Source organism: Melanaphis sacchari, unplaced genomic scaffold (genome assembly GCF_002803265.2).
Source record: "Melanaphis sacchari strain LSU unplaced genomic scaffold, SCAv2.0 Contig43_pilon_pilon, whole genome shotgun sequence".
Classification (NCBI taxonomy): Eukaryota; Metazoa; Arthropoda; class Insecta; order Hemiptera; family Aphididae; genus Melanaphis; species Melanaphis sacchari.
The window spans coordinates 1,500,375-1,518,423 of NW_020271284.1; the positions used below are offsets into that span (position 1 = coordinate 1,500,375).

The 18,049-nt window shown below is 26.1% G+C and overlaps 1 protein-coding gene across 1 annotated transcript in view; it reads right to left on the reverse strand.

Moving 5' to 3' along the window:
- Positions 1-18,049, reverse strand: part of LOC112597670 (Down syndrome cell adhesion molecule-like protein Dscam2) — a 66,019-nt gene that overhangs the window by 11,213 nt on the left and 36,757 nt on the right. The window contains exons 3-20 of the mRNA XM_025343819.1: positions 12,869-13,058; positions 6,938-7,080; positions 4,935-5,370; positions 4,650-4,866; positions 4,334-4,580; positions 4,068-4,244; positions 3,880-3,999; positions 3,543-3,815; positions 3,203-3,484; positions 2,995-3,114; positions 2,749-2,922; positions 2,410-2,676; positions 2,072-2,353; positions 1,904-1,974; positions 1,083-1,314; positions 857-1,003; positions 205-363; positions 13-140 (exon numbers count right to left, since the gene is read on the reverse strand). Of these exons, the coding sequence (XP_025199604.1) occupies positions 13-140; positions 205-363; positions 857-1,003; positions 1,083-1,314; positions 1,904-1,974; positions 2,072-2,353; positions 2,410-2,676; positions 2,749-2,922; positions 2,995-3,114; positions 3,203-3,484; positions 3,543-3,815; positions 3,880-3,999; positions 4,068-4,244; positions 4,334-4,580; positions 4,650-4,866; positions 4,935-5,370; positions 6,938-7,080; positions 12,869-13,058 (3,665 nt within the window). The remainder of the gene's footprint in view (positions 1-12; positions 141-204; positions 364-856; positions 1,004-1,082; positions 1,315-1,903; positions 1,975-2,071; positions 2,354-2,409; positions 2,677-2,748; positions 2,923-2,994; positions 3,115-3,202; positions 3,485-3,542; positions 3,816-3,879; positions 4,000-4,067; positions 4,245-4,333; positions 4,581-4,649; positions 4,867-4,934; positions 5,371-6,937; positions 7,081-12,868; positions 13,059-18,049) is intronic.

Consider the following 18,049-nt stretch of genomic DNA (forward strand, 5'->3'; position numbering starts at 1 on the left):
ACAATGATTTACTTTGTTATGTTTTACGTATACGGTGTATTTGATAATCACACCATTCGGCCGTTTCGGTTGAATCCAAGACACAAGAATGCTACTTGATGTTACCGTCAGTGCTTTCACGTTATCCGGAGGCCCGGGAACTGTAAAGAACGATGTGCTTTAATGTGTAACCCGCTGAATATACTCATGAATACGACGACTTACCGTCTTGCTCGGTTAAACAATAAACAGGATTTGATTGCACTCCTTCGCCGACTTTGGTATATGCCAAAATCCGTATGCTATAGTTCGTGTATTTGTCTAGAGCGTGCAAGTTTGTTTCCAAATTGGTCGTTTTTTTCACTTCGTTTAGGACAAACGACCCTTTACATTAAATACATGACCGTTAAACGACTGATTATGGTCGTAAGTGGAAATCGGGTACAATAATTATTTATGTTGGTAATAAAAGATAATACGTTAAAATTGTAGCATTATAACAATTTTATAATATATAACGAAATATACTTAAGATATTTATTTATTTTAAAGATAATAAAAAATTATAATATATAATTGAACTATATATTCTTTTATTGTTGTGTAATGTGACGATCCTCCATATTTTTATTTTGTATATTACAATTTAGTTCTAGAATAATAACAGGAGATTGTCGTTCAGAATTTACACAAGTTAGATAAATGGAGAATTATTGTTTTTGCTACGTTTATTGAGAAATATAGTTAGTTTTTTCTACGAACAATATTCATAAAGGGCAATATTAAAATGATTTGTTTCTACCATTTTTTAGTTATTATATAGGACTTAGGAAAGTACCTATTTCCCTAATTTTGTAATTGGTTATTGTTTTTCTACCTGATTTTGGATTCACTTTTTTGTAGTGTATTTTGTAACCTAATATAATGCCATGATGACTTTGTATGGGCGGTGGATCCCAGCTCATTCGCAACGATTCTGCTGTCAACGGAGAACACTGAACGTTTTGTGGGGGTTCTTCTGGCACTAGATAACATTTTTAATTGATAAGTGTACGTTTTCAAACTAACGATTGAAAAGTTCATTTCAAACATTATTATTTTACCTCCTTCGTTGGTCGTAATACGTATAAAATCCGAATCTGGCCCATGTCCAACACTGTTGAAAGCTTTCACTGCAATCCTATAAGTCGTAAATGGCTTAAGGTTGGTGATTCGAATTTCACATCGTTCATAGCCAAGGGTTGTCTTTGTAAACACTTCTGATATTTCATTAACATCTGCATACGATACTTTATAGCAAGTTATTTGGCCATTCCACGTTTCTTTGTCTGGAGGCTAATAAACATAATTGTTTAGCTTTTTAATACTTAAGAGGAAATAAATATTATATTTTTGATTTTTATGTATGAGTGTAATATTTTCAAATCTTAATCAATTATTTACTAAAAATACTTTAAAATAATAATAATAATAATAATAATATACATGAAAAAAACAATACATAAGTACACTTAAACATCGTCATTCTTATAATTTACTAATATTATATAAAAAAGAATTTATGTGCCTTAAATTTATAAGATTAAAATTATTTTTCATCCAAAATATATAACATTTTTTCATTTAAAATTTTTCAAAAAATTTTATGTAAAAAAAAAAGATTAATTTTGCTATAAAATGATAAATACTTAAGTTGTGAAATTAAAAACAAAAAATACTTTAAAAATAAACAATTTGAAAATATAATTATGTATCTATGCATTTAAGAAAATCATTTTTAAATAACGTCATGAAAAATAATATAAGCTCAATCATAGCTTATAATACAATAGGTTATGTTAATTTTGTTATTTGTAATTATAATTATATTTCATATAACTGCCATGATATACATTCACCTATTTAATTAATATAATATACTTACTCTCCATCGAATTGTCACTTGAGTGGTATCAATATCAATGGCTTCTACATTATTTGGAGGTGCACTAGGTTCTGAAATACAAATTTACAGTAGATTATAATAAATAATTTATTAATTAATGGTAATAAAGGATAAGTGTATGTTTGAAAGTGAATTCGAGTAATTTACCATCTTCCAGAGTGGTGACGGTATTATTGGGACTTGGATTGCTTGAACCGAATTCATTAACGGCTATAACTCTTGTCGTGTACTGTGTAGCTGGTTTTAAATAAGATATTTTGGTGTATGATAAACTTCCACCAATTGTGTAATTTGACCAATCCGAACAAAGATTAATACACATTTGAAGCACATAATGAGTTACGTGCGCTTTTACTGAATCCCAGCGAAATTCCAGCCACTTGGTACCCACATCCACCACATCTAATCGTTTTGGAGATTCTGGTGGTTCTGAATAATAATATTGATTTTACACATGAAAATACTGTTAAAAAATACTTCTTTACCTCTAACCACTAAATTTATCGTCATATGATCATAGCCATACGAGTTAGTAGCCATACATGTATATATTCCCGTCTGACTACTATGTAAAGAATTTAAATAAAGTTCTGATATTATCCCTTTGTTTGTATTTCTGGTATTTATATTTTCTGCCGATGGACTCCATTCAATATTTAATGGTTTTGAACCTTCTGCCTCACACGTTAATACTACTCTGCTTCCCACCACGCCGCTTTTATTAATAGATTTTTCTTTAAAATGAGCGGGTACTGTGAAAGTAAAATCAAATAGTTAACATTGATATATACTTAAGTAGTAAGTAAGGTAATTTTTAGACTTACTGTGAACTTTTAAAGACACCGTTTTTGTTAGTTGGTTTCCTATTCCATTATTGGCTGTACACGTATAATTATCTTCATTTGAATTAGCTGTAAGACGAATAGCTAAAGAACCATTGCCTAATACTGATATTGATGACTCAGAGAAATGATTGAGTGATTGTAAAAGTTGATTATCTATATACATTTAAATCATGAATAATTTAACTGTTTTAGTATACCATAAAAAAATATAAATAAATAACAAACCAGATACTCTAGTCCATGTTATTCTTGGTTCTGGGTATCCTTCTGCTTGGCAATTTATTATTGTTAGTTGATTATCTAATACAGCGGTATCTTCGGGTTCAATAATCCATTTCGGAGGCACTAAATTATATACATAATGTATTTGATAAAATAATGTTGTTTATAAATTAGTTAGATTTAAAGTATAGAAAAAGTTGTATAATCTTACCTTTAATATTAAGTAAAGCTGAATAATTACTACTAGCTACCGAGTTGCTTACAATACAAGTGTATATTCCAGCATGTTTAGGTTTTAAATTACTAAAAAGTAAAGTGCTCGAAAATTTGAAATTTTGAAGTTCAATTTCATTATCTGTCAATACTATCCTATTATCTTTACGCCACACAAATTCCATTGGAAGATCTCCTGATTTTATTGTACACGATACTTGGGCCCGTTCACTTTCTTGTAGATCTTTTGTAAATTGAAATGGTGTTACGACCGGTGGCTCTATTGAAAAAAGTTGTTGTACACAAAATAATCATATTGAGCATATTGCAAATCATACTCATTATTCTTAAATATAGATTTCCCGTCGCTGATTGTCCCCTATCATTTATTTTTGTGCACACGTATAATCCAGAATCAACGGTGTCTTGTGTGGAACGTATAAATAGAGTTCCATTATCAAACAATGTGTGTCGAGAACTATTTGGAATTGTTATCATATCTTTTTGCCATGCTGTCCTAATTATCGGATAACCAGCAACTGGACACTGAAGGTATGCGTCATCTTCTGAACGTACTGTAAGATTTGATGGTGATCTTGCAATAGGATCACCTAAAATATTTTTATTATTACCGAATGATTTATCTTCATAAGTTGTATAAACAATAAATCATACCGTAAATCTTAATCATTGCTGAATGAGATTTTAATCCTAGAATATTTCGTGCCAAACAAGTATAATAACCTCCATGCAATACATCAGCCACTGATATATTTAAATAGCTAACCACATTCCCTAAACATCAAAATAAATCAAGCTAGTATTTTTTTTTAATAAAGAAATTAAAATTTTTGAATAATTACCATCCACGTGCATATAACTTCCAAATACATAATCTCCTTGAGGTAGTATGAGTCCTCCGTCAAGATACCAATAGATCCTAGGTGGAGGATTACCAGAAGCTGTACACCTGAGAGATAGAAAACCGTTTATTCTGACAATTTGTTCATGGAAAGTCTCCGCCAACTCTGGTGAAACAGCTGAAATAAACTATGATGTAAATTTTTCGTTTCAAGAGCGACATATAATACGTTATTTTTAATTAATGGTAATAAATGGTAATTCATACCACCGAGTGATAAAAGAACACTGGCTTGTGCTGTCTCATCAGTTTCTGGATCTCTAGCTAAACACTGATAAATCCCTTTATCTTCTTTCATAACATTATGTACTATTAAGTGGTCGCCTTTTTGTGATATTTCATGTCTACCGTAACCTCGTATTGGCAATCCATCTTTAAGCCACGAAAATAATGGCTGTATTGATGTACCTTGAGTGGTACAATTAAAAATTGCAGTTGAACCAGAATCGACTACCTATACAGAAGATTTATGTTTTTTTACCAATCACAGTGATTTCAACTAACTAATTTAATCAAAACTTACCTGCTTCAATGGGTATGCACTGACAGCAAATGGTAAGGTAACTGATAATGATATCTGACGTTTGTCTTGACCGAGTTTGTTAGAAACTACGCATTCGTAAGTAATAGGAGACTCGCTCATCGGAACTCTGATGATATGTAGCAATGATTGATAGGGATGTACAGTCAATGATTCCATAGATATTTCTTGTAAACTATCTTGACTTTTACGGAACCATCTAGTAAATATTGATTCCAATTAAAACTTGTACAATTGTGCATTGTTATGTAACATGATTAATTATACCTATACGTTGGCGGAGGAAATCCTTCAGCTGAACATATCAAGTCGGCTTCTTGATTAACTTTGACGTGAATATGTTCTGTATAGTGTTTAATAACTGGTGGTATGTCTTCAGTTGGTTGTTTGACTACTATTTTAGCCGATTGACTGACCAGCTGATCTCCTGTGTATTTGTTGACAACTTGACAGAAATATCTATCAAACGTATCTTCAGGTACTACATCGTGAATTAGTAAAGTACCATCTAACGAGATTACGTAACGTCCTCCAGGATGTATTGGTGTGGATTGACCAACTTCCATTCTGGAATCCTCCATTTTAAACCAAGTTTTTATTAAATGTTCACTAGTTAGCTCTGGTAATTGACATTTAAATGCAGCTACGTTTCCTTGAAGAGCCAATGAATTTTGGACGGATAGCTCATACGATTTTGACATCACTAAAAAATTCAAATTGTCTAAAACTTTTTTTTTTAAGTAACAATATGTTTATTATTAAATGATATCTATAACACATTCTAATGATTTTGTTTTAATGTATTTATAAATAATGCTATTACGTATAGTAAAATAATAATTTTCTATCAATTGTAGTATACACTTAAATATATATATAAAACAATTATAACTTATTTTTAGATTTATAAAATTTAATTGATATTTTAAATCTTCTGTGGAAAACTAATAAAAAATGTAATTGAATTTAACGAATTAACACTAAAATTCACATTTTTAGGTTCTATGAAAACTAGAAGCATTATTATTACACTAAGTTCAAAATATCGCATAAATATATAAATACGACTACTAGTTATATATTCATAAACAGGGGGAAAATGTATAATATTTACTGTATAAATAAAGACACTCTTTCCTGTGATTTATATTAAAGTAATTTATAAGATAAATAAACTTTGGTTTATGAAATTAAATTAATAACCTTTTAAATAACTATATGAATAATAATAAATGAATATATCTGAAAATTAAATATAATTATATAGAAAAACAAATTGTCTTGTTTAGCAATTAGTAGCGTGGTAATTTACACGAAAAAAAACTATTACCTATCCATCATTGGAAAATGAATTAGATATTTGGACCATAAAGATGTCTTAAGAGTAATAATAATTTAAAAAGGAATTTTGTTGATAGGTATAATTAATAAACTCGTATATTACTTAATATTTATTTTAGAAACGAATAATATTAGCATAGCAATCAATAACCTTTGTAATAAAAAACAGTTTAAAATATTTTGTATAGACTCCTATTGAAATATATGTTTATTGTCCACGTAAAAATAAAATGAAATGAAATAAAAAATTAAAAGTACATCCTTAGATTTTTACAAAATAATAAATTTAATATGATCTAATAAAATTATACCGGTAATTATGTAAAATTTGAACATTAACCTTATAAATTCAATAAATGTTTATAAAAATATATAAAAGTTATTTAATGGTAAATATGAATTTCATAACAGTTACCTATATACTAAATTAATTTTTTAGTTTTAATCTAACAGCAAATAAAGGATTTAACGTAATATTTAAGTTAACTAGGTCAATTTTAATAACTACATTTAAGCACACGTTGATTCTCATACGAATGGACCAATAACCAATGTATAAATAAACATAAATAAATATTTATGTATATTTATACATATATTGTAAAGAAGTATTGATGACAGCTTATCAACGTTTTTTTTTTTTTTTGAAAATACCTAGGTAAGTTAAATATTTTTTTTTTTTTAAGGGAATACATTAAAGAAAAAACTAAAATCCGTACGCTTATATACATTGTACACGTTGTTGATTTAATAATATTTTATTAATATTATATACATTAGGAATGTTATGAATGATTGTTGGATTAACTTTTCTCATGGGTGGAAAAAAACAAACAAAATAATTAACGTCACGGATCAGTGGTGTACGTATATTATAGTGACAGTGCGGAATGCGAAAACAAAAATTAAATATTTACACAGATCCGTACCGGCTTTAATCCTGGATTCCCGTGAGACGATCCTCCCTACTGGGTTTTCCAGGGCACACTTGTAAGTTGCCGCGTGTATTTCTGGCATATACGACTGTTCGGGGAACGGCGGGAAGTACAAGTTGCCATTCGGCCTCATTTCCCTGAAAATAAAAATATATGCGTGCACGTAATGAAAAGAAATTTTTTAATAATAATTGCAAGATAACACAAAAACTTAATAAAAAGACGAATAAAATAGCTGCACAATCGAAGCGTGAAAAGTAGTTTACGCCTGGGGTGCAAGTGACTCATACACACGACGATCAAGCATAATACACAAGTCGGAAGTATACCTAGAGGTATGTAATTATGCATATATATATGCACTATGCAGTGAGTTTATACACGACTGCGTTGTTTCGAGTGTTTTTATTTCGTTTGGTATACCTACTTTATGTACGCGCGTGAATTCTTTTTGATTAAACAAATTATTCACCTCTCGTTTTATAATTATTTCATACTATTGCAATGGCGTGTAATTAAAACTCGAATACGGTTTGTGGTTTTTATCAAAAATAAAAAAAAATGTGCTTTTTTCACCGACAACAATTATTATTTAAAAATGGGTTCAGTCCGTTTTTCCGAACGAGATGCATATTCGCGGAAATCTTGTATTGTTTCGTATGGACGTCTGCAATCAAGGATTCGGATCATAAAACGTTTCCCAACAAAGTCGCGGTCATGATTAATAATATGTATAATTTAAAAATAATATAATGTATTTATCGTACAAGAATGTGTTTTTTTTCTGTTTCACCCTCGTTATTTACATTTGGTCAAATAAATACTGTAGATCGTAATAAAATAGTAAAACTACCCAGTATTACTGTAATTATTGGCGACACATGGTCGTTTCTGTTGCCGTAAACGTTTATCGCGTAAAATAGTATTATACATAGCGTTCTTTTTCAACAATATAATATTTTATTTAGAGTTATATACCTATAACTTCAATGTAGCATATTTTTATTATATGTACACGTGCTTGCTTTTAAAACTTTTAACAGCTTAGCATTAAATAACTGTTACGAGTAATGAAATCAACTCATTCGACTTCATTTTTTACGATCTTATTGGTATTATTTATTGTATAATATAGTATACTGTACCAACGGTTCATTTAACAAAAGACACTAAAACACAGATAATAACATAAATTATTAACATTTTTTGCAAATATATTTTTACACATAATTCTAAGTTATTATAACACAACACAAAAATAATATATTCTTTACTATTTTTTAATGTGTCTAATGACATCATCAATTTTAAATACCTTATTTTAAAGCAAAATTTTGTTTTGTAACAAATTAAAACTATGTTAAAGAAATATTTTCGAAAACGTTATTATATTCTAAAATAATGATTGTTTTAAGTTAAATAAATCATTCCGTATACGCAAATTGTATAATTATGCTTGACCTTTTTTTCCTTTTTAATTTTTATGTGTACTATACGTTAAATTAATTTTACTATATAAAAAAAATATATATTTATATATAATTATAAACCTGGTAATTAACCCTATGCATTAATTATGGTATAAAATTATAAGAATAGGAAAAATGATCAATAGACAGGATAAAAATACGCTTTAGGGAGCAGATTGAATATATTCGCATTTTTCTTTGTTCGTCTTGGCGCAATTCCGGGTGAAATTATTGTTATATACATTCAAAATAAATTTTTATTAGTCATCGTATTTAAATAAGATTTTAAAAAATCTAGTTTTGCTAGATCTTAATATAAACACTTTTTTTTATTAATAATACACATTTTAAATACTTAATATCGCTGAAGTGCTCTTTTACTATATCTATAGTAATGGATTTTAGATGTTAGTATACAAGTCTATTTAATTATAGGACACAATAATTAAAAAAATTGTTTTTATAACTTTGTTTAAAACATTCTTATAGACACTTCAAGTGGTCCTATTAATGTGTGTCACTCTTAATTAACATGCTTTTATAATAATTGATAGTATTTTAAATTCAATAGTACTGGGCTCATGAAATTTAAGAACTTCTGAACAAAAATTTAACATTTTTTTTTATATTCCACAATGTCTAAATTTGAATGTTTTATTAAAAACTAAAATATTAATTGTATATTTTAAATGTAAATATAGTATGAATTTAATCTAAAAATTACATTACATAAAAAATTAACAATACAAACGTATTATATTTTCAAATATTAATTTGGTGAAATAATTATTAAAAATAAAATTAAAGCCAGCATGCAATACAAAGAGCACGCGCGTGATTTTTTACTATAATATCGCACCTCTGTTGCGCCGTCTTATAAAATTTTACGTTTTAAGAAATAATACTTTAAAAGCGTCTATATGTGATAAATAGTAATAGATACAATAGCGTTGGGTGAGATTTTGAATTGAATATTTTTAAATAGTAAAGATCATTAGATAAATTATCGTTAAAAGTAGATGGTTGAAATTTTTCACTGCCCAAATATAAACTCGTTTTTCTAAAAAACGGTATGTTATTAATAATTAACATTATAATTTAAAAAATACCATGTGTTTCTTTTACTCAAATTACCCCGTGTAAAATTATTTTCGGAATATAAATACTCTGTGAATTCATTTTGAACTTTTAAAAGACGCGTTACGACATTTCACCAAAATATATTAGATGGTGACACGTACTTGGTATATTTTAATCAGATGAATGACGAATGGTGTTATTTCATCATACTCGTCATGCTCATAAACATTTTCATACATTTTAAATTTTAACACGATAAATAAAGCAATACTTGTACGCGACGTACGCGCACGTAGATTTTTGTGCACATACGGCATGACGTGTGAGTAAAATTAATTTAAACTATTTCAAAACAATATATTATATAATAATAGTACTCATCATAATATATGTTGAATACAACTACCGTTGTATGGGGTTTGATATTGAATTCAATTATATACCTCGTTTCAGAGGGCGCGTAATCGGTTTGAAGTGTGTGCGGTATTTGAACGGACGATTATCTGGTGGTGAGTAAATATTGAATGTGGTTAAGGACGATACGCCATCTTTCTATAGTCACGGTGTAACAGTGTAACAGAGATGTGTATTGTCATTCAATACGAGAAACATATAATGTCGGAAATACATGCGCTATAAAGATATTGTGTTTAAAGTGGAAAGATTTTTATGTTCATATATAATACAAAGTAAAATAAGTAATAAAGGAAAAATCGTGAATAGAGTTTTAATGAAAAACTCTCGCGTATAATCGTAAAATACAGTCAAAATTCAAAAATCCACAGAAACGTCCAAAAATACAACAAAATAAATTGATATTGTTATTACTTATTTTTTAGTACACTTAAAATTTTAACATCGAAAAATCTATGAGTATGGTATAGAAATATCAAAAAATATATTTTATGTAAAACAGTAGCATACGTTATTATATATAGTAAGTATTTTTTTTATGGTTTAATACCTATATATCTGAGTATAGATTATTTATTACGTCGTTTTCTTTTTTTTAGATAATTGAATTTTGGTTTATCCTTTATATCAGAAAAGAATCCAAACAATTGGTTATTGAATTGAGACACAATATATTTTTTTCCATATTATTCATAAATATGAAATCATAAATAGAATATAAATATTTAATTCCAATATTTTTGTTACATAAAAATAGATTATTGTAAAACTATGATAATTTAAAATATTATTTTTACTGAGATAAAATGTATGTAGGTACATGTTTTGATAATGTAAGATAATTTTTATTTAAGTTATTAGATTTTATAAATGATCTTTAATCAAAGCAAATACTATACAGTACAGCATTAAAATTATCTATTTTTTTTTATTAAAATGCAATATAAAATATACCATAAGGAGTTTGAATTATGTTTGATGAAATAGAATAGATTATAGAAAAATATTATACAATTCATCATTAAAAAAAAAAAAAAAACAAAATATAGACCCTATTTAAACACTAAGATTATTCATAAATGTTAAGCTTAAAAAATTCATATTTTATTGTACTTACTTAGTTTAAATATAAATGTAAGTACAAATATAATATTAATGAATTTATAAAATATTATGTACAACTAATTAAAGTAACTATTGATACATCAGCAATAAACATTTAGAGAAAGAACTTTAAATAATACAATCATTTAAAAAACTTAAGTAAAATTAAAGGTTGTACTTATTAAATTACTATGACATCATTATAAAAAGAAAATCATTACATTCTTTTTTCAAAAAATTCTAATTGTAGATGGTATATGATTTAACGGTATTTGAAACATATATGTCATGTTTCATTGAATAAAAATTGAAAAATTTCTAAATTTTGATATATATATATATTCATTAGGTTGTATAATTTTCGGTGTTGGTTAGTTGCGGCCCAGTCCCAAAATAACGTACAAGTTGCGGCCCGGGTTTATAAAGGGTAGGTACGTACGAATTGCGGCCCGGGTTTATGAGAGGTACGTACGAATTGCGGCCATACAATAATGTATATATATTACATATATATGTGACAGTGGGATGTAAGATTATTTGAAGCAATTGCTTCATGTCTGAAATATATGGATTAGTAGCCAAGTCCGGGTGGGTGTATAATTGTAAGATTTCAATATAAATATCATGACAAATATTATAATTAATATAATTTAATACAATAATATACTAATAGGCTACCAAGTCACTGTGCCGACATGCGCGTGTTGTCATAGTTATTTTAGTTCTGTTTTATCAAATCTAACAAAAGATAGCAAATTTTTAAGTTTAGTTTAAGTATAAATGTATACCACTAATATATTCATTTAAATTTAAAATGTTATTAATAATATAATATAATGATAATTGATAATAATACAATTTTAAATAAATATAATATTAAAATGTACATTTTTTTAAAATAGTAATTTGCGTTAAATTGTTAATTATTTTAAGCTTTAGTAAAACATTATCAATTATAGACATTACAGATTGTTGTAAGGAATTTCATTGTTTTTATTTATTTATAATCTAAATTTTAAAATGTGTGAAAAAAATTGATTCTCATTGAGGTGGTCCGTGACGTATAGAAAGTTCTCAAAGTGGTCTGTAGACTGTAGTAGCAAAAAGGTTGAGAATCACTGATCTATATTGTATAAAAATATAACTTCCCATTTACATAGTGAATCTTTCATTTATAGTTATGTATATATAACTTAGGTAATGATAATAACTCGGGCCGCAACTAACCTATACCTAAAAATTTACCGGGCTGCAATTTACCGGTCATCAACACCGGAAACGACAAGTCGGGCCGCAACTCACCCTCAGCCATAATTTTTTTAAGAAAGTTAAGTTTAAGTGGTCGGGTGAGCAAAGTCTAATGCACTTGACAACTCTGTGAGTCATTCGTTTCAGGTGTAGGAATGTAGAAGTTGGATCTAGTTGAGCGTACATCAGGTCTCTATCTTTGTAGTTGTTAGTCGTTGCCCTCCATGAGTTAATTAATAAACAGTATAAAACGGTACAGTAATCACGGAAACTAATTGAAATGCAATTTAAAAACATATCACGTACTTGAGAAGCCCAGAAACACGAATACACGGGCTACAATATTGCAGATGTACCTATTTTGCATAACTATATCGCCGTGTTACCAAAATGTTACTACGTCCCCCCCCCTCACCACACAATGAGCAAACATCATAGGTAATATTTATAAAGCATTGAAAAAATGTAGTATTAAATTGCAATAAATCTGACACTATGACAAAAAAAAAAAAAAAAAAAAAAAAAATGTAAAGTCGAGTCCAGCGTGTACAATAAGTATTTTTTTTATGTATTTAATAATATATCATATTTAAGGTATGCGTAAATGTACCTGACTCTTGGTATGTTAGTTACTATGCGGTCATTGTAGTGTAGCCAGGTAACATTAGGTTGTGGGTTTCCTTGTCCTTGACAATTTATCAATGTGCCAGTAGTATTTGAGAAATAAATTAGACTTGGAGGTTCTACTATAAAAGTAGGAGGTTCCATCGGACTGATTTGCCATATTCCCAACACCATATCTGAAATGATTAAAATAATTGTTTAATTAAATATAATTTTAAGCATAGTGAAATTTTATAAAATATTTTGACCAAAGTTTTTAATGTTAATTATGTAACATTTTATAAATTAAATTGTTTAATTTATAAATCTATAGAAATATTAAAATAAATTGGCTTTTTGAATTATAAAAAAGAATTTGTTTTTATTATCCTTAAGCATAAATATTTTGTAAGTTAACGATACAAAATTGAGTATTAGATTTTAAGTTGTAGTTGACGAAAAAGAGAAAGATTATTAAAATATGGACATTCATAATATGTGCTATGTTTTGTTAGCTGAATAAAAGTGGTATTATATCTAAAAGTTCTACATTTTGATGATACTAGATATATTTTTGTTTTTGATAATTTATACTATTTCTGTGTAATAAAATCAATTACATACAAAATTAAATATTATTTTATAAATGTTTTGGGAAATAAAAAAAAATATTATGGTCATATATTTGTATTAATATTAATAATTTAATTTATTGTTAGGGATTAAAACAAATATAATATAAATAATAATAGTATATATTAATATTTAATACATATTTTGATTAATTAAATTTATAATGCAGAAATTAAACAACATAAATATTGTATAATATTACAATAATGTGATATTCAAATTTATTAATATATTCATACTTCGTTATTGACAAATATTAATTATAAAACATTATTTATTTAAATTAACCGATTGTACATAATTCAAGATTTGATTTAAAAACTATCAATTTACCTAACACATTTTTACTAAATCTTAGTATACAAATCACATTATATCAATAAAATTCGTATTTTTTTAGTATATTTAATAACGAATAATTTACGATTCAGTAATAAATTAATTACATATTTTTGATTAATTTTTTAAATTTCAATGAGTAATTAAATATATATTACATATAATTTAATTAAATAGAAAATACTTGATAGGTATTTATAAAAACATTTTTTATTTTAAAACACACACATACTCGTATATGTATATTTTTATATTTTTATTAATTTAGTTATTTTTATATAATTCATTGTTATTTTACAATTGAAACAAAATTAAATTTTATAAAACATAAATATTTACAAATTAGTGATTTTAAGTAAATGTCATCATATTCTGAATAATTAATAAAAAATAAAAAAAATAAAACAGTTGAAGTATAATAGTATAATGTGAAAACTAAAAGATGTAAAAATATTCAAACAAATGTTTGTAATAATTATAACGAAAATTGAAAACTTTTATTTACATTTTCTTGTTAAAACTTAAAAAAGGATTTGTCCAGATACTGTGATTATTCATTCATGCTTAAATTTTAGGCATCTAATTTAATTTTGAACAACTGGACACATAGTTTACCTCAGTATACAATAAAACAAAAACCTTTTTTCTTTTTGTTTATATAATATAAATCCATTGTACCTAAAAATAATATTTTCATTATTTTAAAAATTAAAAATAATTGATGATAATGATATGTGGGTAACTCATTTTTTAAGCAAATTTATCAATTTAAAAATAGAATACTGTATTAATATAATATTTATGATTTATATTCAACATAAAAATAAAGACATACTATTCTCTTGTCGTTATGTTAAATATATTCATTTAAAATTAAGTATAATGTGTATAATATTTGATATTATATTCTTTTTTTCATAAAAAAATTGTATGTATTTTTTTTTTTTTTGTAATAATGTAGTTCATTCTTTTCTAACCACACTTTTAGTTAAAAATAAACTCAAAAAGTTTTATAACACACGTCCATAAATTGACGTTTGAACACAGATTGAACACATTATTTTTTAGAACTTTTGAAAAAGAATTGAAATGAATATCATATAGAAGCAGTAGGTATTGTTTGCAAACTAAACCTTAACAATTTTTGGATAAAAAGCTTTCTCAGAATGATTGTAAAATACAATTTTTGTTATTTTTTTAAAAATAATCTATCGAATATTACCAAAAATATATTTTCGTAAAAACTTGATATACGTATATTAATACACATAAAACTATCGTTGACAAACTAGCTTAAATAATATATTGTATGAAAATAATAAGGAACTATGATATAATTTAAATATTTGATAATATAATATTAGAATAATAACTAATATCAATAATATCATATGTCAATACAATTTCACTATTAATTTTAATAGAAAAATTCTCATTATGACGTACACATCATACTTGTCTCTCAATTTTATTATTACTACGAAATCCTAAAATAATTTATGGCTATTAAATAAAAATATCAATAATACTCACTTTATCATTAAATTCGATATAGTTTAATTTATCTTCCTATATCCTACATACAATAATTCATAACAACAAAATTATAATTGCACACATTTTTTCGATTACAGTTTGGATCATTTCAAGTTTATCAACATATTTTAGATCAAATAGTATAATGGGTTGTGTCTTTATGTGCCTTTGAATACAGTGAAAATTGAACAAAAAGATGCCACTTTTGTTGTCATTTTAATTATTAAAATATATACACGCCAAAAGGGGAAAAAACAAAAGACCTTTCGAAGAATCCACGCCAAATACGCGTTCCAAAAGTATATTATATACGCGTGAGCTAGTATTTTAAAAACACATTTTTTTCTTTTTTTCTATAGTAAATAAAAAGCTAGACCAAACGACCAGACAGCTCAGGATTATTTTGTCTTTTCTCATTATGTATAAAAAGAAAAAAAACAACAACGACGAAACGCCAAAACAACAGGGTCGACGAATAAGGCGGGAATGACAAGATTATTATTCTTCTCATTTTTCGAACCCTATTAACAACGAGGGAAAGCTAACAATGTTGGCAAAGGAAATTTCGATTGCGTAGTGATTCTCCCATGCGTCATGCACTGTACCTACCCTCTTCATTTTCGCCATCCTTTCGTTTACTATCAATCACCACTATACACTACTATAGCTCTTCGATGTGAATACTGATGAGATTTCATTCAAATGAACAGGCGTGTACAATACGAAAAATGATATGACAAAATTAACTTGGTCCAGTGTGCATGTATGATGTGTCTTAAAGCCCATTATTGTTATCTGTGTTCATTTAAGTAGATTACATATTACAATGAGTATCAATTTTTTATTATAGACAGGAATTTATTTATTTAGATTATTTTTTTTCTAATGGTTTTTATTTTAAAATTTTTATTAATTTTTAGATGATTTTTAATAACAACTACAAATTATTTTTCGGTTTTTGATAATAATTGGAAGGCACACATGTGTACGTCATAATGATAATTCCCATAATAAAACTAATAATAAATAATAATATCATTTTATTGTAAGATAATAATCTTACAATATATTATCAAAGTTAGTTTGTCAACGGTATTCTTAATTGTATTAATATATATGCACATTAAGTTTTTGCAGAAACCCTATTTTTGGTAATACATTATTTCAATAGATGTTAAAAATAAATCGTTGTACTTACATATATTCTTAGAAGAGCTAAATTTTTTTATCTTAAAATTATCAAGATTTATTTTGAAAACCATGCCTGCTATTTAAATTTGTTATTCACCTATTATTTTGTAGTTTTCATATTCTTTTTTGAAACTTTTAAAAGTGATATGTACAATATGTGTTCAGACTCCAATTTTTAGGAGGTGTGTTAAAAAATATTTTGAGCTTATTTTTAATTAAAAAAATATGATCACAAAAAAAGCGAATTATATTATTATAAAAAAGTACTTCTCTAGGTTTAAGTCTTAAAAAAAATATTAAAAAAATATTTATTTTAAAATATAAATTACATAGGATAATTTAATTTGTAACTACGAGTTAACCATGTACAAAACGTAATTAAAATATTCATGATATATATTTGAACAATTGAAAACATCCGTAAATAGTTTTTTAAATGATTATTAGAAAAAAATGTTATACTCGGGAGTACGATTATTTGTAAAAAGTTTAACAAACATGATAAATTCATTTCACGGATAATTTATGTACATCAATGCCATAATAAAATATGTCACACAAATTAAAAAAAAAAGTCACAATATTATGAATCATATTTATTTTTTTCTATGATTTAGTACTTTTTTAAAAATTCAATTACTATTACAATTTCCTTTCGAAGCAAGCTTTGAGTAATTTATATTTATTTTTATTTTTGATTACTAAATACTGTATAAGATTAAAAATAATAGTATTCAGTTTATTTCTTATTTTATAAAATCCATTAATTTTGACCATAAATCAATAAGTTAGGTAATAAATATATAATTAAAATAAACACAGCATCTGTTTTCATAATAATTTATTAAGAATTAAGATACAAAATGAGTGTTGAGTTTAATTATTAAGCAAGACATATAATAATGACTATTAATAAAAAATGTAAAAATTAAATTGAAATATTTAAACAGTTGAAATGAATTTAGGTTTCCTTTCAATGGAAATGCATAAAAACTAAAATTAAATTTAGAAATACTCCCTTGCTAATTAGCCAATTGATGTTATTAAGTGTTTTTATTTTTAAAACACGATTGGAGTAAAACAGAACACACTATACGTTTTGCTCAGATAGTAGGATGATACCATGATAAAATAAACAAATACTGAATTGTACATTATCGTTGTTAATAAAACATTTTAATTTAAATAACTTAATGAATTATGTAACTATTACAACAAGAACTAATCACTAATATGTTTATAACAAATAGTTAGGTATCATGTAACAATTATTTAGTTAAATAATTATCGATAAAATATAACATTTGACCACACAGAGAAAAAAATAATTGATAAAATAATGTTTGCGATTAAATCGTAGTAAGTTTTTTTTTATATACCTATTCTTTTTTTGAAACTATAATGAAGTGTTCGTCGAGTGGGACTTCGTCACGGATTTAAACACGAGCTACGATGAAGACTGAAAGGCGATCGAATAGGATGAGTATCA